Source organism: Embiotoca jacksoni, unplaced genomic scaffold (assembly GCF_022577435.1).
Source record: "Embiotoca jacksoni isolate LCO1_2020_lvr unplaced genomic scaffold, fEmbJac1.0.p SCAF_71, whole genome shotgun sequence".
Classification (NCBI taxonomy): domain Eukaryota; kingdom Metazoa; phylum Chordata; class Actinopteri; family Embiotocidae; genus Embiotoca; species Embiotoca jacksoni.
This window is the reverse complement of record NW_027185427.1, coordinates 834,412-857,024: the sequence shown is the minus strand read 5'-3', so window position 1 is coordinate 857,024 and position 22,613 is coordinate 834,412. Positions and strand designations below refer to the sequence as shown.

Genomic DNA, 22,613 nt, shown 5'->3' with positions numbered 1-22,613 from the left:
GCAGCTTATTTAGCTTTATGTGCGGACTTAATAGAACCATAAAGCCGCATTACAAGCACTCCCCCTGGCCTTACTCCAACCGGCCGCTTGATGGCGCTCGTGCTCCATCGATAAAACAGGACTCGGACGAAAGCCAGTTTCCCCACGCCGGAGACACACATTCCGGGGTTCCTTTAAGGGGCTGAAACTCTACGGATTTGTTTTTATATGTATTTTAAAAGAGGTGTTTTCGGAAGAAGTGAGTTGACTTTCTGATTCTGTCCGAACATCCGGGCCTCTGAAGCAGTGGCGGGTTGTTTTGTCATCGTGCAGAGGAAGGGTTGAGGCCTTGGGAATGACCCATTGGCGTGCAGGATACATATAGGCTACCAGGAAATGTTTACTTTTCCTGGTGCAAAAATCACACCAAGGACGCACGCAGCTCACCACATGTCTATCAGAGTGTCGGCGTATCTGTGCCTGTACAGTGGTGCAGAAACATCGGATCTCCGGTAAAACAGCACGCGCAGGCTCCGGAGAGGCCTTCCTGGTAGGTTCAAATCCGTTCTCTCCGGTGTTAAGATGTTTGAATCGGTGTTGCCGTGACGCAGGGGACGTGACGCACAACGAGGCGGGAGAAGTCCAGTTTTGGATGTTTCTTCCTGCTCCGAATGAACCGCAGTGAGTGTGAACGCAGATGTTCACGGCAGCACGGAACTCTCCAACGTGTTCATCGCGGCCGCTCTTTGTGTTGGCCTGAGTGTGTGTTCTGCAGGACCGACCCGGAACACGCTTCCACGCTCTCCTAATTGAGGAGTCCATCTTTCGACAACAGGGGATGTGTGGACACCGGCTCGTGAGCGTGCCAGCTGATCGGAGATAGTGACTACATTTCCATCTTACATGCACACAACAGATCTCATAAGCAACCTCTTTATTGGAGACGTAAAACACGGCTCGGTGAAGTTTCAATAAGATCATATTCTGGGTAATTCTTCGAAAAATACTGCGGCAATTACTCCTCAGGACGTCGGGCGTACAATCAGCTGATTTAATGCAACGCTGTCTGTAATTCGGGCTTCTGCTGGGAACGTCTGGGCCTCCTGAGTCAGTGCAGTAACATCTAAACAAATTAAAGGAACTGTGTTCGGCTGATATGAGCGCGCGTCCAGGTTGGAAATGAAATGAAAGCAAAACAAAATAATATTAAACGAAATCAGAAGAGCGAGTTCGGTTCAACATCCATCAGAAGTTCCTCGTGCCTGACTTATCCCGGGAACTGGATTTCTCGGTTTCCCTCTCGGTGGATGACCGCTGATCTTTGACCACCGAGCTGAACCTTCTCCATAACTTGATCTCTGCTCACAGCCGGCAGGAAGGCCCGCAGTCTAGTGGGAAATACAGAGAAAGGATCGAGGCTTTTACGGCCTCCGTTTCGCGCAAAGGGCGCGTCGTAAACGACCCCCCCCCCCCCACCCCCTTTTTGTTTCTCTGCTGCGAGGACGTAAACAAGCACCCACTGCCCCTCCGTTACACGGAGCTTTATAGTTTGTTAAAGCATTTACAGCCACTTTCTTCTAGCCTATTAACCTCCCTGCTCCTCCTCGCATGTAGATTAAAATCATATTTATAAGAGTATATGATGATCAGAGAGCATGTGTGGAGCTCGTTTATTTTCTGCACAGCAGTCAGGAATGAGACGGAGGCGAGAAACTGCCTTTAAAACCCCTGCTACATTTACAGGCCGGTACTTGTTAAAACCGACACCAATTAACCCCCCCCCCCCCACACACACACACACACACACGCAACCCCCCCCCCCACACACACACACACACACACACACTTCACCTCCCTCTCGCGGGCTCCGTGACATTTTCGGGTTTTGCTCCCCTGTAAAGGACTCAAGGAGGGAGATGAGACCAGATCAATTAATGAGAGATGCTCGCTGCGATTCACCATCACACACACACACACACACACACACACACACACACACACACACACACACACACACACACACACACACACCACTACCACCCTCAATACCAACCAACCTCTATCTCTACTTAAAGAAAAAACAAATCTGTGTCCTCTGTTGGAAGTGTAGGCAGTGTGCGCGTGCATGTGTGTATGTTTATTTAAATGCAAAACGGAATTCACATGCCCCCCCCCCCCCCCCCCCCCCCCACACACACACACACCTCTCCTCCTCCTCGTCCTTTCTTGCTGGATGTTGAACATATTCGCTTTCAAACTTCTCTTCTTTTTCATCTTCATCTCTCTCTCTCTCTCTCTCTCTCTCTCTCTCTCTCTCTCTCTCTCCTCCAACCAACGTCGAAGGGACAATCATGCACGCTTACAGGCGCGCGCAAGTATAGGCGCAGAAAAGGATAAATGTGTAGCCTAAAAGACCCTACGTGTGTGTGTGTGTGCGTGTGTATGTGTGTGTGTGTGCGTGCACGCCCGCGTCCGTGCACGTTTGTCTATGTGCGCAGAAAAGCCAATGGGATGAAGAGTTGATAATAGATGCAAATTATCCCTGAAACCGACACACACACACACACACACACACACACACACACACACACACACACACACACACACCGGGGCCAGGAGAGAGAGAAAGAGAGAGAGAGCGCGCGCGCAAGAGAGCGAGCCAGAGAGAGAGAGGCAGAGAAAAAATATGAAACAACTCATTTGCAGAGGAGTAAATCACGGAAAACCCGTTTGAGAGCTCGACAGGGCTCCGCTTGAAGCGCGAACACCGGAATTGTGATGCGCACCAGCCCTTCCTCCTCTGCTTCTCCCTCTTCTTCTTCTCCCTGTTCTTTTTCTTTTTCTTCCTCTTCGCTGGAGATTTTATGGAATCGCTGTGACTGCTGGTGTTGTTGTGGTGGTTGTAGCTGTTACTCCTCTGGCCGGCTGCCGTCACCGTTACTCAAATCACGACCGGCTCGTCTGTTGTGGCCGTGAGGGGAAACACCACAACAACGGTCACCGACACCGGCGGCAGACCTGCCTCACCCTCCCTCCCCTCCGCGTGTCGGTGCGCCGCTGCCTCAGACCGCGCGACAGAAGCAGCAAAAAAAAAAGTAAAGAAAACACAAGTGCGAGCCGCCGGTCGCTCCTGCAGCCCCACTGTGATCCTACCGAGCCGAAAACAACCTGAAACTAACACACAAAGATGAGTTCATATTTCGTCAACTCGCTCTTCTCCAAATATAAAAGCGGGGACTCGTTACGTCCGAACTACTACGAGTGCGGTTTCGCACAGGACCTGGCCGGTAACCGGCCCACCGTGGTGTACGGCCCGGGCTCCGGTGCCACCTTCCAGCACGCTCCGCAGATCCAGGACTTCTACCACCACAGCGCCTCGACGCTGCCCAGCAATCCCTACCAGCAGAGCCCCTGCGCGGTCACATGCCACGGCGAACCGGGCAACTTCTATGGATACGACGCCCTGCAGCGGCAGACGCTCTTCGGGGCCCAGGACGCGGATCTGGTCCAGTACAGCGACTGTAAACTGGGAGGCGCGCCGGGACTCGGCGGCGAGGATGCGGAGGGGACCGAGCAGAGCCCCTCGCCGACGCAGCTGTTCCCCTGGATGAGGCCGCAAGGTGAGGAAACGAGAGACGGACTGCGAGGGTGCTTTTCTTTTTTTTTTCTTTTTTTTTCTTTTGAATCTTTTAGTCGTGTTCAGAGCAGGTCGTGTCCGTGGAACAGAGCTGCTCCTCCAGGAGGGGAACACAACATGTAGACACGGAGTCGCAGCAATGAGGGGAAAGTTGGAAAAGGTTTTTTTTAAAGCAGAACTTTAGGGAGGGCAATCAGAGCCTTCTCCGTTCAGACCGGGCGATAAAAGCCCGTTTATGGTTTTATTGACGGCACCAAACTCATGAATGACTTTAGGGTTTAATTGCTCTGGTCATATACTGAGAGAATGGATGGGAAGAAGACATAGCAGAAAGAAACAGGCGACGGGAGCAGACGGAAGAGGACTGGAGGTCTGAGAGGTCTGAGAGGACGGAGGAAGCTCTGAGTGACTCCTCATGTTAGACCGGGTCCTCATGTTAGACCTGCAGCTCTGACCCGGGTTTAACTTTTACTGCTTTTCTTTAACGACTTGCCTGGTCGAAGGGATTATTTGGCTACACGGTGGTCACAGGGTGAAGTGTGTGTGTGTGTGTGTGTGTGTGTGTGTGTGTGTGTGTGTGCGTGCGCGTGTGTGTGTGTGTGTTTGTGTGGGGGGGGCGGGGGTGAGAGTGAGTGAGTGCATAAAAAAACGTGATTTCTAAAATAAAATATAATGATTTGCTTTGAGAGGTTTATAATTGATGGTTTAAAGAAACACCACAATAAGACCGATGATGTGCAGAGGAAGGCACTCGGTGTGTGTGTGTGTGTGTGTGTGTGTGTGTGTGTGTGTGTGTGTGTGTGTGTGTGTGTGTGTGTGTGGAGGGGGGGTATGTATACTAGCCTATTTTGTTTGAGCCCATATTTCTTGAAAGCTTTAGTGTGTGTTGTTTGTTATTTAAAATAGTATACAGTTATTATTGTTACCGTGTGTGTGTGCGTGTGTGTGTGCGTGTGTGTGCGTGTGTCCTTCCGAGACGCAGTTTTACACACCTGATAAAGATAATATTCGCGTCTTCTCCATAGTGATGAACATTTCTTGTAGTGTTTGCTTCACAGTGTGCCTGCTGCTTCTTCGGCCTGTAGATTCTCATATTTTACATTTTCATAACCTCTGTAATATTTAGCCTTCGTTGATTGGAATGTCTTTAAAAAAAAAAAAAAAAAAAAAAAAAAAACCCATTTCATCTTTAAAAAGGAGCGGCCACTCTGAACATGACTTCATGTTTCTCCACCACCGGACAGTGAGTCGGCCCCTGACTAACAGCTCGGCTTCACGGTGGTCCTCGGTGCAGCAGCTCGGATCATCCGGGAGCTGAAATGTGTGGTCAGAACAGGAAAACCGCTTTTTGCAACCGAGCTGCTGAAGGACCGGGGATTCTGAAGGACCGGGGATTCTGAGGGACCGGGGATTCTGAGGGACCGGGGATTCTGAAGGACCGGGGATTCTGAGGGACCGGGGATTCTGAAGGACCGGCGATTCTGAGGGACGGGGATTCTGAAGGACCGGGATTCTGAAGGACCGGGATTCTGAGGGACCGGGATTCTGAAGGACCGGGGCTGCTGAAGGACCGGGGCTGGTTCGGGCGCGTGCGTTTTGTGTGTGAAACGTGAGATGGGCACGGGCCTCTGAAGTCTACTGTAACAAGGGGGCACGTGTCATAATTATTATTAAAAAGAAGGACATCGCCTCTTCACTCCCCCGCACCGTAAAACCTCCCCACCGAAGGAGGCTCCTGCTCGCTGGATGAAATACTTGGGAACCCCCCCCCCCCCCCCCCCCCCCCCCCCCCCAACACACACACACACACAAGCAGGAGGGTTGATGTCGGACTCGGACTCTGAACTGATACCCATTTCTTTCACCCTCCGTGGAAGACTGGATAAATCATTTTTTCTGAACGACCTTAAACGGGGAAAAAGAGAATATGGAGATGTGATTAGGCCGCTGAGTTAGTGTGTGTTATGGAGCCTCAGCTCTCAGTGACATCTGCTGTGGAGTGGAAACCTCTGGTCTGATTCCTCCAAATGTCAACTGCCAACTGCTCTGCTTTTGTTTAGTGCTTATTTAATAGGTTTTGTAAATGGGTCTTAAATGTTTCACATTCCCAATGCCTGCATCATTCTCTCAATTCAGTTATACACACACACACACACATATATATATATATAGTGCAAAATCACAACACAAATTATTTCAGGGCAATTAACACAGTAAAGTCTTTAAAACAGAACTTTACAGCATTTTACAGAGAAACCCAACAATTCAACAATTCATATGTAAACTAGGAGTAAAAAACCTCCAACAGAGTGAAGGAAAAACTATTTTTTAACAGGAAGAAAAACCTCCAACAGAACCAGGCTCAGAGGTGGAGAACATCTGCCTCGACCGGTTGGAGGTTAGGGGAGAGCAGAGAGAGAAGGACAGCAGCTAAGAGACGCTACAAACAGGAAAATACTAAATAAATGATGAAAGTAGGATTCATCCTCCAAAGCAGCTGCATAGGTGTGCTGTGCCTCCATTCAGTCACTGCAGAGTTGAGGGTTCAATTCCCCGTGCATATCAGAAATCCTTCTTCGTATCCAAGCATCCGTGTTGCTCCTTAATTCCTCCTGATCCCAGGAATTGGTACAGCTGTGATGTTGTCCTGTGACAGCGCCAGACAGAAAACCTTTACATCACCTGCACGTCAACGTCTCCTTCTGGCTGTTAGAGGAGGACTTCTGGGCCCGTGACGGGTCATCAGGAGACCACGAGGCTCAGTGCACCAATCAGCAGGACTCCAAGAAAAAGAGCCTTTCTTTTGTTCTGGATTGTTTCCGTCGGTGTGCTGCTCTCACACCAGCTCCACTAAACTTCCTTCACATCAGTGATTTAAAAGCAGCAGTTTTTACTTCAAAGGTGCCATATTTTGTCCGCGGTGCAACGAAAGACAAACACTTTGATGGAAAATAATTACTTATGTCGTCTTAATGTGCCGACCGTCTGCTGCAGCATTTTATGGTTAAATGCCTCATTTCTATTCACTCATATTATCATGAAACACTTAATTTTTCTGGACTGCCATTGCAATTATTAATGACAGTTTTGATTTCCTCGTGTGTGTCTGTCCTCTCCGGATTCAAACACTGCAGGTGAACAATGTGACATGATGGTCTTTATTAACAGAAAACACTCGGCAGCTCTGATATTTGCTCTGCCAGGTCCTTTTTCCCTTTTAAAAGTTTTTACGATGTAACATCAAATATTGATGTGCACTTCTGTAAGGGCTCCATATGTCTGCGTGTAATGACAGCAGATAGTGTGTGTGTGTGTGTGTGTGTGTGTGTGTGTGTGTGTGTGTGTGTGTGTGTGTGTGTGTGTGTGTGTGTGTGTGTGTGGAGAACCACTGAACTGATATGTGAATGTTTTTATTTGTGATAAGAAAATCAGTGGGACCAGTTACTTTAACAAAGGTACTTTCTCCCCCCTCCCCCTCCCCCTCCACCCCACTAGCTGCGGGCAGGAGGCGAGGCCGGCAGACCTACAGCCGCTACCAGACCCTAGAGCTGGAGAAGGAGTTCCTGTTCAACCCTTACCTGACCCGGAAACGCCGCATCGAGGTGTCGCACGCGCTGGCGCTGACGGAGCGGCAGGTGAAGATCTGGTTCCAGAACCGGAGGATGAAGTGGAAGAAGGAGAACAACAAGGACAAGTTCCCCAGCAGCAAGAGCGAGCAGGAGGCGGTGGAGAGGGAGAGGAGGGAGAAGGAGCTCCGGGACGGCGGCACAGGAGGAGGAAGTGGAGGAGAAGGAGGTGGAGGTGGAGGGGGGGGCTCGGTGGTGGTGGCGGTAGCGGGCACTGCGGGGTCACAGGCTTCCGTGAATGAGGATTGCTGCGAGAAAACCCACAAGCAAATGTAGGGAGGGGGGGGTGTAAGAGGATGAAAGGAGGAGGGGGAGGGCTGGGTGTAAATGTTGAACGGGAGGGGTGGGGGGTGGGCGTGGACTGCCCCGCTGTCTCCGATGCGGAGGACACTTTGGAGTCTCCAAAATGGCGACTGGAGAGCTGGACGGACTGGAGCGGCTTCAGGCCTCCTGCTGCTGGAGCGATGAAGAAAACTGATGGAAGAGGGCGGGCTGAATCCACAACTCATACAAACATAGTCTACACTAGTGTGTAAAACAAACAAACAAACAAACAAACAAACAAACAAACAAAAGAAGAAAAAAAAGGAGATAGCTTCCTTTCTTTGTGGAACATTGATCGTGGAACCTTTCTATCGTTAGAAGTTTATCATTAACAGTTTGATCTTTGGCAGCTGTATAGTTTTTAAGTTAAAATGATGATGGTGCACTTTTTACTGTACTTCTCACTTCTGTGTTGTTGTTGTTGTTGTTGTTGTTATGGCAATGATTGATGATGATGATGATGATGATGATGATGATGATGATGACGTAGCAATTAATGAAATTTCCAACAACATGAAACTGCCTATTTATGCCGGTTTAGTAGGTTGGCTCCTTTTTTACTCTAACTGTCGTTTTAGTTGTTTTTTTGTTTTTTTTGGATCGATGGTGTTTGTTTTATGTTGTCTTCTTTTTCTCTTTTTGGGTAAAACGCATGCGCACAGTGCAGACAAAAAAGAGAACATTCATAAAAATAAAAATGAGAAAAAAAATGTAATAAATACGTTTAATTGGAGTTCTGTTATGAGTCAATGAAATTTATGAGGCTTCATGTTAGTTCTCTGTTTAGTCTCCTTGTCAATCATCAATAGGCAGAAATAAGAAACACCCTCTTCCGCCTATTTCAATCCCACTTTCTCTCCATCCTTCCCCGTGTCCTCCCTGCCTCTCCTCCTCCCCTCCCCCCTCTCCTCCTCTCCTCCTCCCCTCCCCCCTCTCCTCCTCCTCTCCTCTCCTCCTCTCCTCCTCCTCTCCTCCTCCTCTCCTCTCCTCTCCTCTCCTCTCCTCTCCTCTCCTTCATCCATGTGCGCCCTGTCAGCACCAGACTAATAAAACCGCACAGTTCACGAGGCCAAATATTTCAGTCTTGACTCGGAAATCTCCTCTTAAAACAACAGGCGCCGCCCCATCTTCACACACACACACACACACACACACACACACACACACACACACACACACACACACACACACACACACACATCCTGTCCCAACACCACTGTATTTATTGCCTGGTCTCCATATTCACCATTACACCGCCTTCCATCATCATCACGGTGACGTAATGAACTCGGATTGTTTCCATGTGGGAAGATCAAACAGGAGCAGCACAGATATGTCCACATTCACGCAGATACACAGTTTGGACCGGAGCTTGTTTATTATTTATTGTTTATTGTGTCGGATCAGGTTTCCGGTTCGATGTGTCTTACGTATGACGCTGCGATGTGAAGAGAAACTCTGCTGAGAATAAGGTGCACACGTGTCGGTGGCCTGCTCTGAGGATGTTCAACAGACAGGAGGTCTACCGATCCGTTGGAAAAAGGCCGGAAACCAAACAGGGCTGCGTTCAGGAACAGCTGCAGTTTGAAACCGGGTCGGTGGTTCCTCTCTCTCTCTGCGCCGCAGCCATGATGGAGATTGTTGAGGCTGAAATGTTTCACTCAGTTCGTCGACTCTGTGTTTCCATAGTGACGGTGTGACCATACTGACGCACTCGGAACATTAAGTGAGTACTTAAATGCGCGCTCAGAGCCCATCACTAGAAACAGGACGTGTTGATAGTCTAAACATGTGTCCGCTTTTCAGAGTTTCATCCTTTGCACTTATCTGCTGCATTTTTGTTTTTGTTTTTACCTTTAAAGAAGATTAAAAACCTTCTTTGCAGCATGAGGATAAGATGTTTTTACACACAATACAGCGAAGTATTGCTGATTGCTCAAAGTGGAATTTACAAAGCAGCCTAAAAGAAAGGCCAACACGAGATGTGTTGAACCAACCTGGTCTCATGGCGTAAAATAGACACGCCAGTCCACTAAACGAGAGATAGCTGCTGGGCGAGTCCAGGCGTGACCTTGACAAGTTTTCCTGAAGTGGACGAAAATGAAACCTCCTGCATTCTTAGAGCCATGTGATATACAGAAAAACAAAACTATTAGCAAATAAAAACATGTTTGAAGAGAATGGAAACTGGACATTGTTACACTTGGGATTGTGTTGCCAGCCATCCCTCCTGCCTCCTAATACCGCGGAAAAGGGTCCTTTGTACTTGGTCTCAATGCCTTTATTGTGGTACCTTGGTCACATGATCATTCATCTGTGACATTTACGCATGTGTAAGTTTCACGTCACGCCTAGACAGCACTGCGTGGCTATCTCTCGTTTTGCCGTTGGTTAAACAAATCTTTTCTTTCTGATCCTATCATGGTCCCACATCCACCCCGCTAGAAAAAAAAGGACTTTTATGCACCGATGACTCCTGTTTGGCCCGTTAAACATTACACTCAGCAAACTATTGCAAACTACAGATCTAGGCACGTAGCCGTAACCTGTACTCCAGGTGAGTTTCTGTGCCCGCGGGGAAAACCCATATCAGATGTGAACCCACAGGCGGAGGTGGTTCATTTTAACTGGCCAGGAGTGTGTTTTTTTTTTTTTTTTTTTTTTTTTTAATCTATAAACTTTTAACGGTTTGTTCTCTGAAGCATTCAGGATCTTTTGGTCACATGGTTTATGGCTAGATTTCGATACGTAAAACACAGTGGTACGATTATAAATTGAATTAATGTGGAGTGAAAGCTCTGCAGATTTAACATTTCATTATTGATAAATGATTTTTTTTTTTTGAATTGCTTCCAAACGTCGCTCACATTCAGTGTTTCTCCGCCTGCAGGCTGCGGCCCGCGGTACGCTGGGAGCACAACAGCCTGTCTGTTCTGCTGTGGAGCTGTGACCCTCTCCTCTCCTCTACATGTGTGGTCTCTGCAAAGTGTGAGTCAGGACCGACATTCAAAACAGAGGAAATCCATCACGTCCTTTAGTCTTCTCGGGAATTTACGTATGTGCCTCAAACACATTTAATATCACACACACACACGTGTGTATATCGCTCTCTCTCTCTCTATATATATATATATATATACATAAACTTGCACAACTTGCTTCCACCGCGACCCCACTCGTGATAGGCGGAAGAAAATGGATGGATGGATATATAACTAATTTGTCCTATTATAACATTGCATCCGGAGGGAAACCCCCTCGGCTATTGGTCTTCTCAACATCACATGGACCCTATGTCACGTGGGGGCAATGGGAGGTGGGAGTGGAGGAGTATAGGGTGGGGTGGGTAGATTTTTTTTTGTGTAAATCTAGACAGTAATACCCCGCCAATAATTCACGCGTCCTCGTAAAAGCCGACATTAAACCGCCCCGGGCCCACAAATCAAATTATGAGTTCGATGTACTTCGCCAGCGCGTTGTTTTCCAAATACCAACAAGCCTCCGCAAGCTGCTCCGCTCTGCTCCTCACAGACTCTCCAACTTCTTCCTCCCCGTCCTCTTCCGCGCCTCCTCCCGTGTCTCCCTCGTGCGCCCTCGTGTCCCGCGGATTCCACCACCATCATGCCTTCAGTGGGAGAAACAGCGGTAGGCTCCCGTTTCCTCCCTCCTCTTCTCCTTCCTCCTCCCCCTTCCCCTCCTCCTCTTCTCCTTCATCGTTCGGTTTGTCTCTTTCGGGACTGAACGGGAGCATCGGGGGTACTCAGCCTGGCGCGCATCATTTGAACCCCACGGAGGAACGTACAGGAGGGGCTTACAGGGCGCCAGGAGCCCGGTCACTGTGTTCCTCTCTGCAGGGATGCCCCGCGGAGCCGTTCCCCGGTCGGTCTCAGCTCTGGTCGCCGACCTCTCTGCTTCCTGAGGCGGCATGCAGGAGGCAGAGTCGCACGGAGCAGCAGCAGCTAGACGATGAGAAGCTGCGGATTTACCCCTGGATGCAAAGCTCAGGTGAGGACATGGAGGCGGTGAAGTTATGAGAGGTGATGAGGTGATTTGTGGAGCCTCAGGTAAGTGTGTGGGGGGGGGGACTAGAAGACAATGTGCATGCAAATTGGAGATGTAGACCGGTGTGTGTGTGTGTGTGTGTGTGTGTGTGTGTGTGTGTGTGTGTGTGTGTGTGTGTGTGTGTGTGTGAGGGGGGGGGGGGTGTATTAGGTTCCAATAATGACTTGAAATGCTCTTTAAACTGTTGGCCCGGTTGCGCAGCGGCCACTGGCGGCAGCTGAACTATGCCTGTCTGTCTCTCTCTGTCACCATTTTACAGCCTCTCTCTCGCGCGCGCTCTTTGCACATCTTTTATGGCTCTGCCCCTCCATAAAACCATAATTTAGGACTTTGTGAATATTCATTGAATGGTGTTGTATAAGAAGGGGAGCGGGGAGCGGGGCTGGCTGGAGCCTGATCCTGACCTATTTTGAAATAAAGAAAATCTTCCTCTCCTCTCTCTCTTTCATACTGAGGCTCTGAGTCCTGGTCGTGTTGTTTCCCTGTCCGGCCCACTGAAAGCCCATTGTACTGTCACCACAGTCCGCTAATAAACACTGAGTTAGAGGATTGGTTTGATGTTTGAATGCTTGCTCTTCCCCCGATTGTAAAAGCGGCTTTGTGAGCCACAGCGGACCGGGAGCTGAATGGACGCGGGGCCTCGGAACACAACAAACACCGTGAGAGAGGTTTTTTATGCTGCATTTAAATACATTTAAACACCTCAAAACGGGGTAATATGGTGAGAATGTTGGTGCGTAAAAGTGAAGATGTTGTTTCTCTGAAAAACGTCAGCATGGTATACAAACAGAAGTCATGACGACTTGACTCGCTCCATTAGTGCGCGCACATATTTTAATGGTACTTTTTGGGGATATGATTCACGCGGTAAATCGTTTCCTCCACTCAGTGTTAAAAGATGAGCTCGAGCTGTAGTTTCTTAGTCTCCAGCAGCAACACACTCCGACTGCAGGACTCCGGCCTGCTCCGAGCAGCGTTTGGGGAGGTCCCTTCTTATTAGCGCGAGCTTCCTGGCATACAGCTACTAAACAGGCTTCATTCATTTCCGTCACCTGTCCCACCGAGGCGCTGCCCCCCGTGTGTGTCTGTGTGTGACACAAACGGAGCTTTTCAACACTGAAATAAAACGTGTTTCATTTGCTTGTTCATGAACAACGTTTTTCAGAAATGCCTTTTGTCTCTTCTTGAGTACCGGAGCAAAGCCACAGATTTGAGACATTATTATAGAAAATGTACTAAACAGCATTAAAATTACACTCATGGCTCATAATGTAAACGTACCTAGCTCTCATTTTCTTTTTTCTTATTTGCACTGTTATATATAGGCCTACATACATATATATATACGTCCGCGTGTGTGTACAACATATAAACACACTGAAAAGTACTACATTTCCCCACTGTGGGATTAATAAAGTCCAAGTCTAACTCTAAAAGGGAGAGTACATGTTTTTATTTAAATATTATATTTTTTATATTTACGTTTCTCATCTCTCTCATTAGTGTGTGTGTGTGTGTGTGTGTGTGTGTGTGTGTGTGTGTGTGTGTGTGAGAGAGAGAGAGAGAGAGAGAGAGAGAGAGAGAGTACCGTCTGGATAATGAATTTATAGATTTTAATTTAGATCTGATTCCACTCCAGAGCGTGGAAGAAGATTGGAGTGAGGTGAACATCTAACAAAACAAACAGCGCTTATTAAAGGAGGTGCTCAGGCTCTCACGCTATGAACACTCTAACACTATTTTTTTATAGATGTATTTAATGTGTGTGTGTGTGTGTGTGTGTGTGTGTGTGTGTGTGTGTGTGTGTGTGTGTGTGTGTGTGTGTGTGTGTGTGTGTGTGATGCACTACAAAGTATCACCGCGCCATTCAACAAGAAGGAAATGGCTCTGCGATAAACACACACACGTACTTAATCACACACACTTCCACGCTGCTGACACTCAGTCTCTCACACATACTGACTGCTGCCTCCAATGAAACTGGGACTCACGCACGCAGTCAGCAGAGGAGGAAACATGATGCTTGGGGACGGAAAATATGAAATTTTCTGGTCTTTAAAAGCATAGCAGATAATAGATGTATCCTACAGTAATGTAAATGCTGCTGCATTTTAAACATGTGATTACCATGGCATATATATATATATAATGTGTGTGTGGGCTATATATTAATGTATATATACACACACACACATACACATATATATATATATAAAATATATATTATATATTTCTATATATGGAATAAGTTGTTTAATGGAGAAGGGAAAACGGACAACTTTCACTGGCATGAATGGGAAATGAATAATGAGCATTTATTGATATATGTAGTAATATAATTATCGTCATGTATTTGTTTATCAGTAAAAACTACATCACCGAAAAGGATTCATAGCATTTTGAACCATAAAGACAAAATATGTGGAACAGTGAGGGTCTGACGACAAACCCCTCCCCCCCCCCCTTCTCACCAGTTCATGCTTTATGTATTTTACATGATATCAGTTACATTTTGAGTAAATCATATTTCCACACAGCAGCATGTAAATGCTGTTTCACGGCTGTCTGGTGCAGAAATACTTCTCCTCTCCGGGGCACCAAACCTGGTTTTGTATGTATGTTCTTGTCCATGTGAGGATTCCAGTTGAACCTTCACTAAATACCAGCTAGGTCCGTCAGAGGCTGCTTGTTGTCGGGCTGCTCGCTCCTTTTTTATGGCTGCTCAGATGACCGGCTTTGTGAGCTGCTATTCAGAGATTCCAGAGCAGAGCAGCAGAATTCAAACTGAAACAGGGATCAGATTAAAATTACACGTACAAAATAAAGATTAGAAACTGGTTAGAGCAGCTGGCAGCGGACTTCAAGAAGAAGAAGCAGCAGAAAGGTGTTTTGTTTCACTCAGATTCATGCTGAGAGGTTTTTGTGGCCTGCAGACGACCTCTGAGCTGTGAAAGTGTGACCCAGTTTCTCTTCAACCTTCAGGCGCCGTGCGACCTCATGAAGACAGAAGGTCAGAGGGGTTTCTGAATCTGCCTCAGCACTACTTCACATCAACAGCAGTGGAAATATGCTTTAAATGAAGTGAACAATGCTTCAGCATGTACATTGTACATGTGCAACATTAGCATGTGTTCATATCCACCACCGACTACCAGAAGCCGTAATCAGTCGGGTTTGTTGCCCGTTTACTGAAGTTAGTTTACAGTTTGTGTTCTTTATCAGCTGTTGTGAAGTAAATATTGAGGAGCAGCTCAGACAGACAGCAGATGAAACCACAGTTAAACATCATTTAGAGGAAGTGGAGCATGTGAATGTGACCATGATACAAAGATTTGGTCAGATTGTTGAAACTGTTTATAAATCTGATCATTTCAGAAATCAGTAGCATCAAAATAATAAAGTGATATTGAGCCTCTGCAGAGGCTTCTTTAATGCAAGTGTTTCTCGTTCCATTAAGTTTTTCTGATGTAACTTGTTTATGTCATCACTACGTATGTGTAGGCCTTTGTGACAATGTCTTTTATTATAATACAATTTTCAAATAATTAATATTGAAAAAAAATTCAGTGGTTTAAATCCTGGAACTTGAATTTTTTTGAAGTCCTTCATAGCTCATATTTTATAAAATCAAAACAACTGCCTACAGATGATTTCAAAACTTTGTACGACAGGATATTGAAGAGGATACAAACAAATAAACAAACAAAAAACGACCTGACGAAAATCCTAAATATCAGATTGTAAAATATAAAACAAACAAATCAACAAACAACACAATCATTTTGAGTTAGTTTTTTTTTTTTTTTTAATCTTATATCAGAATTTTTATGTAATATTTAGTTTTTCTTAAAATAAGAAAAACTAAATTTTCATCTTTATTTTTCTCTTTTTGGCATGAACTGTTTTCCATAAAGATGAAAGACCAAACTAAAAAAAAGTGTCATGGACACTCCATGACCTGCAGGTTAACATGATGACAATTTATACAAAGTAATGATCCGTTTTGATACGAGTGCCATAATGTTGCCTCATTTGCATAATCTGATTTACCATGAGTGTTTTTTTTTATATTTCTCACTGAAACATTATTTGAAATTGGACTTCCATAAGATTAATTATAACCATAACCCGATACAGATCTGATGTTCGGTTGCATCTGTGACTATGAAATCGATTTCAGTTGGACCCTACCGGCTGCCGTAAACTCACGTTCCTAACGTTTTATTCCAAATCTGTTTTGAGAGCACCGAAACCTCACGTGACACCGTGTCACAGATATCTGGCTGCTGCAACAGGCGCTATGAAGTACAGTATGCTGATCAGACCTGAAATATGTAGGACCATCCTGTAACAGAGGACTTCCTTCAGAGTGGAGGGACTTTATTTTGAAAGGGAACATGCGTTCTTATGTGTTGCAGGTGCGGACAGACGCAGAGGCCGGCAGACGTACACGCGCTACCAGACGCTCGAGCTGGAGAAAGAGTTCCACTTCAACCGGTACCTCACGAGGCGGCGGAGGATCGAGGTCGCGCACGCGCTCGGCCTCACGGAAAGACAGATCAAGATCTGGTTCCAGAACCGGAGGATGAAGTGGAAGAAGGAGAAGAGGGTGACCGAGAGCGGCTCCCCAACAGCAGCAGAGGCGGAGGCGGAGGCCGATGAGGAAGAGTGATGATGATGATGATGATGATGACTCCACTGCATACAGACTTATACAAATCTCTTATTTCATAATTCTGCGTTTTTTTTCGTGATGCACTCGTCGAACTAAGAAACGACTTCCGTCCTGCATTCAGGGTCAGAGCTTCATACAATTCACATTGTTTAACTGTTCATAGCTTACTGCATCGTGGCTCAACCAACTTACATTAAACATCACCTTTTAAAATCATATTTCACCTTTCAGCAGAAATCTGAAAATAAAACCGCAACAGGAGTTGTTCTTAAATGATGTGCGCGGGAGGACTTCAGTTTCAGCTCAGGAATCCGTTCCTCTCATGTGAGCTGCAGAGTTGTACATGCAGTGAATTAAACAGCACTGACTGCTGTGGATATATAAGTCCAAATATGAAGATATGTTTGAAATCAAACCTTCATATTCCTACTGAAGATATGACTGCAGTGCACTCTGCAGTCAGTCTGAAAATCTGATCCTGTCTATTAGAATATTTATCAGTTATTCGGCTCCACAGACGCAAAGTCTGCAGATGCGGAGACACCTGATTTAATTCATATTAAATATTCATACTGTGTGTATTTGGTAGAACTCGAAACAAATGCAAGGTGATTTTAATGTATAGACTATACTTTGTTTAAAATGGTCAGGCTCTCCATGTGAAATAATTGAAAGCTATATTTTCGTTTGTTGCTCATCGTGTGCACTTTTCTTTTGTGTAAATAATAACTATAATAATAAAAAACGTAACTACAGTGAGCGTGTTGTCACATCTTTCAGATTAATATTATAAATCTACAGTAAGATTTTACTACAGTGTGGGGAAGAATCATAAAGACAGTTTATGGGATAATTTCAGCCACATCACTTCAATATGCTTCAAAAATATTTATTTTAACCAGTTACTCGCTGCTCCTTCACCAACTAGGAGCATGCACGTAGTAAAGTCGGCATTTGTTTGAAATGTCTCACTCGTGGCGGAGAAAATCCTAAAACTCTCAGAAGTCTCAGAAGCGTCACGAAGCTGGAACCGGCCGTCACAGGTTACAGGAAGCGTGTCTATTTCACGCTTTGCCGTGAACTGGTTTGCAGGAGCGTCAGTGTGCTCCTCAAACATCCTCAGCAGCTTCACACGCTTCAATGCAGCACACTGATGCTCCTTTACTTCCGGCTAACCGTATCTACAGGAGAAGTTTCAGTATTTCCACAGCAGAAATGAAGCTTCAGTCCTCCCTCTGAAAATAAAATCAAACGAAGACGATAAGTCCGTAGTACATTAAATTAAAGTGTCTTTTAACTGATATGTTTATGTGTTTAATATGTGCTTTATATTAGCAGGTGACAAAATGTTTGACACTGAAAAATGAAAGTTGGTGAGCTAATATCCGGTAAACTGAAACCAAACAAATCAAACTGGAACATGAGGCTGGAGGTGGAATATTATTTGATTAAGATACTTTTGAAGGTTACTGTTAAGCCTCATTAAACTAGATAACATATTACAACACTATAAAATGCTACATTTTTCTTAAGAGTTTGCACGTACTTTTACTGATATAATAATTGAGGCCGAAATGTGGGCACATTTTCTTCAGCAGTCAGAACAAACCACCAAATAATGCTAAAATGTGTGGTGCCAATGTATATATAGATATATATATATCTATATATATAGATATATCTATATATCTTCTCATTGTAAAAATATTTAAAAACACATTCAGTATGACAAGCCACCTCCTTTTATCTTTTTTTCTTAAAGCTAACCTTGGAAGTCGGAGGTCCAATAACTGACTGTTTTGAGGTTACGTGGGTGGTCGAAGAAGAACAAGAGATCAACAGCTTGATTTTCAACCTGCACAAACTCTATGCAAATGTATTTTATTTGTTTTAAATACCTGAGTTCCAGAGCAGCCAGAAACATCCAAGTTAGAGAAAAATTTCATCAAATCAAGACGAAATTTCAAAGAGGCCCGTGTTGCCTCTGGACGTCCTCGGCTGTCTGTGTGAGCCAAAAAGAGGCTACATCAAGGACAGGGTGGTGGTGGTGGTGGTGTGTGTGTGTGTGTGTGTGTGTGTGTGTGTGTGTGTGGTGTGTGTGTGTGTGTGTGTGTGTGTGTGTGTGTGTGTGTGTGTGTGTGTGTGTGTGTGTGTGTGTGTGGAGGGCGTTGTAGAATGTCCTAATGTCTTTATTGCGTCCATGAAATAACCGGAAATCCCAAATAAAACCATCAAACAGAGGCAGCAGCCGATGGAGAGTCGGAGGTCTGCTGTGCTGCTGCTTTCTTCTCTGTTAATTTTTAACACGGATTCTGTGTATGAAGAGGAAGCCTCGCGTCCAGACTGGAGTTTGAAAAAAAGGCCACATGTGGGTCACTGACGGTTTACAATCAAGTTTTCTGTGTTTAAATTAAATCCAGAGGAAATCTGCACACTTTGACCAGACCTGACCTTGTCCTGCAGTTTGAATATTATATGCAGATTAAAAAAAATTCCCTCTCCATTAAATAAATTAAAATAAGTTGAATGCGTCAGATTGAGAAGAACGGCGATGGTTGCAGGCTGAGGTGGCCAGAGGAACAGAGAGCAGTTGTTCAGTTGCTCTGTGTGCTGTTGGTCATGTGGGTCTTTGGGTGTAGAATGGAGTGTTTGTGTGGTTTCGACGTGTCTTGTCCAACACGTTGGTTTTCCGTTGATCAGTGAGGAGCTCTAAAGACACGCGGAGACATGTTCGGTCATCCTGGAGCGAAAGCTTCATATTTCAGATTCAGGACGCGTTAGATTTGGGTTCCGTTTCCTGTGCAGGAGAACATTATCAAATAAAACGATGCACTGAAAGGCTTTCAGACGGCATTAAATAGCGTTTTAAACGGCATTTAAAAAAAAATTTCCCCTCGGGGATTAATAAAGTAAATACCTACCTACCTAAACAGAGGAAAGATATTTCTGTCCAAACACTAGTCCTCCACTCAGGTGTGTTTTCACATTTCACATCAGATTGGTTCGTCCTGTATGACTGCATTACTTTTATGTGAAAAACCAAACAATCCCAGCGTTTTGTCTCTGGCAGTGTCTCAGGTCGTCCTGCGGCTTCCTGGCCTGCAGGCCCTTAAATTGGTGACGCGTTGCCGCATTGCGAAACCGCTTTTACGCACAACGTTTGGGAGCCGCAGTGACACGAAGGTGATGCTGGTGTCGTGCCTCCAGATCACCGTCGGGCTCGTGGTCACTTTGTTCACTTTAAATAGTGCATCATGCATCATTTAGACCAACAACGTACCAGGACTCCAGCTGTTTCACCTGGTGCCTGAAATTATTGTATTACAATCAAAGTTCTACAAACTGTTTGGTAGCGAGGAGACTTTTCCTGTTTTTTTTTTTTTTTTATTAGACATGACAACATTTAAATGTTGTTCTCTGCAACCCAGAAAGCACGTCAGAGCTACTTTCACTAAAATACACCTTTTCACGGCTCTCGTGAGACTGCTGATGTTTACTCACTTGTGACTTTCTCCTGACAGCGTTGAATACTGGTGACGTGTACATTTCAGCAAGAAGACATTATAATATGGAAATATTCTGATTTGAGCAAAAACTGTGTCCACAACAGCAGATTTAATAGAATTAGAAAATGAAAATAATAACTTGTAACGGTATAAAGTCACTTTGTAACATTTTGGTTTTAAATATGAATGAAATAGATTTGAAAAATAAAAACATAGCCCGTTTCTGATGTGATCCTTTTCCCAGTATCAGCAAATAAAAAGATCAGGCTGTTGTTAACGCAGCGCGTTATTCAACAAGAGAACCCAGAAACACCGACTCGAATCCAAAAGCACAATTCTTCGTTTCTTTTCGGTGTTTGAATCTGAAGAAGAAGAAAATGGCGGCGGGGAGAGAGAGAAGGAGCAGCTCTCCTCCAACAGCATCCGTGAAGAAATGCAATAAATTCCTTGTTGTTTTATGAAAATTTACAACTTTGTGATACAAGTTTATGAGTGGCCGCGTGCGGGGATTGGCCGACGGGCTGGTCATGTGGACGCGCTTAACGTGAACATGAACTTTTTATGATTTCCCAAGTGGCTATATTGCTGCTGCACTCTGCTCCGGCCCGAGCAGCCTCCTCTCGTGCCCTGCTATACCGGGGATCACGAGGTGTCTCGCGCGGAGCCCGGTGGCCGCGGTGAAAACAACGTTTATAATTAAACGGACGAGTTACTCTGCATGCTAGTTGTGACTTTGGAAAACCGGCACGAGGAGAAGTTGACAACAACCCCCCTCCTCCTAGTCCCCCTCCTCCTCCTCCTCCTCCTGCTCTTCCTCCTCCGCTATGGCTCCTGCTCCGTCTGGTCTCGTGCTGCTGTCTCTGCCTACATCACCGGACCGAGATGGGGACAGTACCGCTGGGATGAGGCGAAAACAAGGCGAGACCTGGCCCGGGAAAATATTCCGGAGATGACATCATCATTTTGATTTTTGATTTGAATTTGACGTTTTATTTAATTTGCCACTTATTGCCTCGAGGAAGAGGAGGAAGAGGAGGAGGAGGAGGAGGAGGAGGAGGAGGACTATGATGATAACAAGGGCGGCGATGAAGATGACGGCAGTGTTTTGACGACTGAGTGACAACGGGGAACGCACCGCACCGATTCCTCCTCTTTCTCCCCCTCACCTCCCCCTCCATCCATTATCATCCATTCATCCGGTCTGAGGCTTTCTGGTGCCATTCCAGGGTGTCTGGCTGCCTGCACGCGGGACGCCGAAGTAAGCTGCAGGTGTGTTGGACCGGTGACGGATTATCAACAAACGGTAAGAGCCGCTCATGCACGTTTCTCCTCCGGCTGCCCAGCGCGCGCTGCTGCATGTGCAGTGCTAAGGAGCTAAATGAGAAAGACACTGAGGCTGCAGTTTTGCGTGATCGTGCTCCGTCTGCTGCAGACATCAAGGTTCTAAATGAGGTGTTACTTTCCATCTCCGATTAGAGCGTTCCGTCGCTGGATTAGGCTCTCTGATGGATTATCCAGATGAATTGGCTCTCCTGAGTGGTGGGATTAGTAGCGTGGAGCCATCCATCGGGGGAAGCTCGGCTGTTTGAAGATGAGCTCGTCTTTTTTTTGCCCAAAGCCGCGTGTTGCACGGAGGAAGGTGGTAGATACATACAGCAGAGCTTTGATGTTAGGCTGGGTTTATTATCATTTGTTCTACGTTATAGATGTTGGTCTGTGCATTTTCCCGGGTCGTTCTTCTCTGGAGGTTTCACCTGGCTGCAGGTGGAGGCGCTTTAAATGAGCTGCATCCGAGTTTGGTGCTCTGTGTTTGTGGCAACTGTTTCACTTCCAGGTTCTGTCAGCTGATTGACACCCTGTTTGTTTGTGTGTGTGTGTGTGTGTGTGTGTGTGTGTGTGTGTGTGTGTGTGTGTGTGTGTGTGTGTGTGCATACACACAGAGGAATGTTTCTTTAGCCGTCCAGCCCACTTTTATGACTTTGTTTCCCTTCTCATTTCCTCCCTGGGGCAGGCTGTTTTTTTCTGCACCTAACAGGCCAGGACAACACCCAATACACACACACACACACACACACACACACACACACACACACACACACACACACACACACACAACAACAACAAACACACACCACCCACACTCACAAACACATTTGCAGGTCTGTCTGTCATCTCTTTGGTCTCCAATTTGTTGCTGTCTCAAATATCAAATAGCTACTGGAGAGAATGCCTCACACACACGTACACACACACACACACACACACACACACACACACACACACACACACACACACACACACACACACATTCACACTCATTCACACACTCTCTCTCTCACACGAATACTAAGAAGTTGTTGTGTACTGAGTTCATGAGCAGATCTAACCGATATTCATGGTTATTAATTCAAATTCAAATGGAAATGCACCCAAAAAGAGCTTTTCTACTTCTATTTTAGTTTATATTTTAAATCAATTTAAATAAATAATATCTGCAAAAATACAATTAAAATGGGATCATTTTTGGATAGTTTTAGTGACCGTGTTGAGTGCCTGCTAGTGTTCTGCTCTGTCGATAAACAGCAGCTGAAATGCGACTTTCTTATATGATACATTATGGAACATATTCATGTGGAAAATTAGCCTGGAGTCAAAAATACAGTCCCTCCTTCATAGTGGGAAAATATTGTAACTTCAATAAGCAGCAGAGTCAAACTGTATAAGCCCCAAGTCACAGCAGCAGCATAACAAGCGTTAGTGGACTGCACATTTTCTCAATTTTATAAACGTAATATTTTCTCACT

The 22,613-nt window shown here is 45.7% G+C and overlaps 2 protein-coding genes across 2 annotated transcripts; both read left to right on the top strand.

The window, feature by feature from the left end:
• Positions 1–3,044: 3,044 nt before the first annotated feature.
• LOC138215269 (homeobox protein Hox-B8a) lies at positions 3,045–21,024 on the top strand. Its single transcript, XM_069177337.1, has 3 exons — positions 3,045–3,599; positions 7,112–7,341; positions 20,828–21,024. The coding sequence occupies exons 1-3, from the start codon at positions 3,167–3,169 to the stop codon at positions 20,927–20,929; spliced, it is 765 nt and encodes a 254-aa protein (XP_069033438.1). The 5' UTR covers positions 3,045–3,166; the 3' UTR covers positions 20,930–21,024.
• Positions 10,960–17,002, top strand: hoxb7a (homeobox B7a). The gene is made up of 2 exons (XM_069177333.1): positions 10,960–11,571; positions 16,047–17,002. The coding sequence occupies exons 1-2, from the start codon at positions 11,016–11,018 to the stop codon at positions 16,298–16,300; spliced, it is 810 nt and encodes a 269-aa protein (XP_069033434.1). The 5' UTR covers positions 10,960–11,015; the 3' UTR covers positions 16,301–17,002.
• Positions 21,025–22,613: the final 1,589 nt, after the last annotated feature.

Excerpts from the sequence above, each read along its gene's own strand:
- hoxb7a (XM_069177333.1), top strand. The coding sequence starts at position 11,016 with ATGAGTTCGATGTACTTCGCCAGCGCGTTGTTTTCCAAATACCAACAA. Across the intron at positions 11,572-16,046 it reads CCCCTGGATGCAAAGCTCAG|GTGCGGACAGACGCAGAGGC; the intron begins GTGAGGACATGG and ends TATGTGTTGCAG.
- LOC138215269 (XM_069177337.1), top strand. The coding sequence starts at position 3,167 with ATGAGTTCATATTTCGTCAACTCGCTCTTCTCCAAATATAAAAGCGGG. Across the intron at positions 3,600-7,111 it reads CCCCTGGATGAGGCCGCAAG|CTGCGGGCAGGAGGCGAGGC; the intron begins GTGAGGAAACGA and ends CCACCCCACTAG. Across the intron at positions 7,342-20,827 it reads GCAAGAGCGAGCAGGAGGCG|GAAGAGGAGGAAGAGGAGGA; the intron begins GTGGAGAGGGAG and ends TATTGCCTCGAG.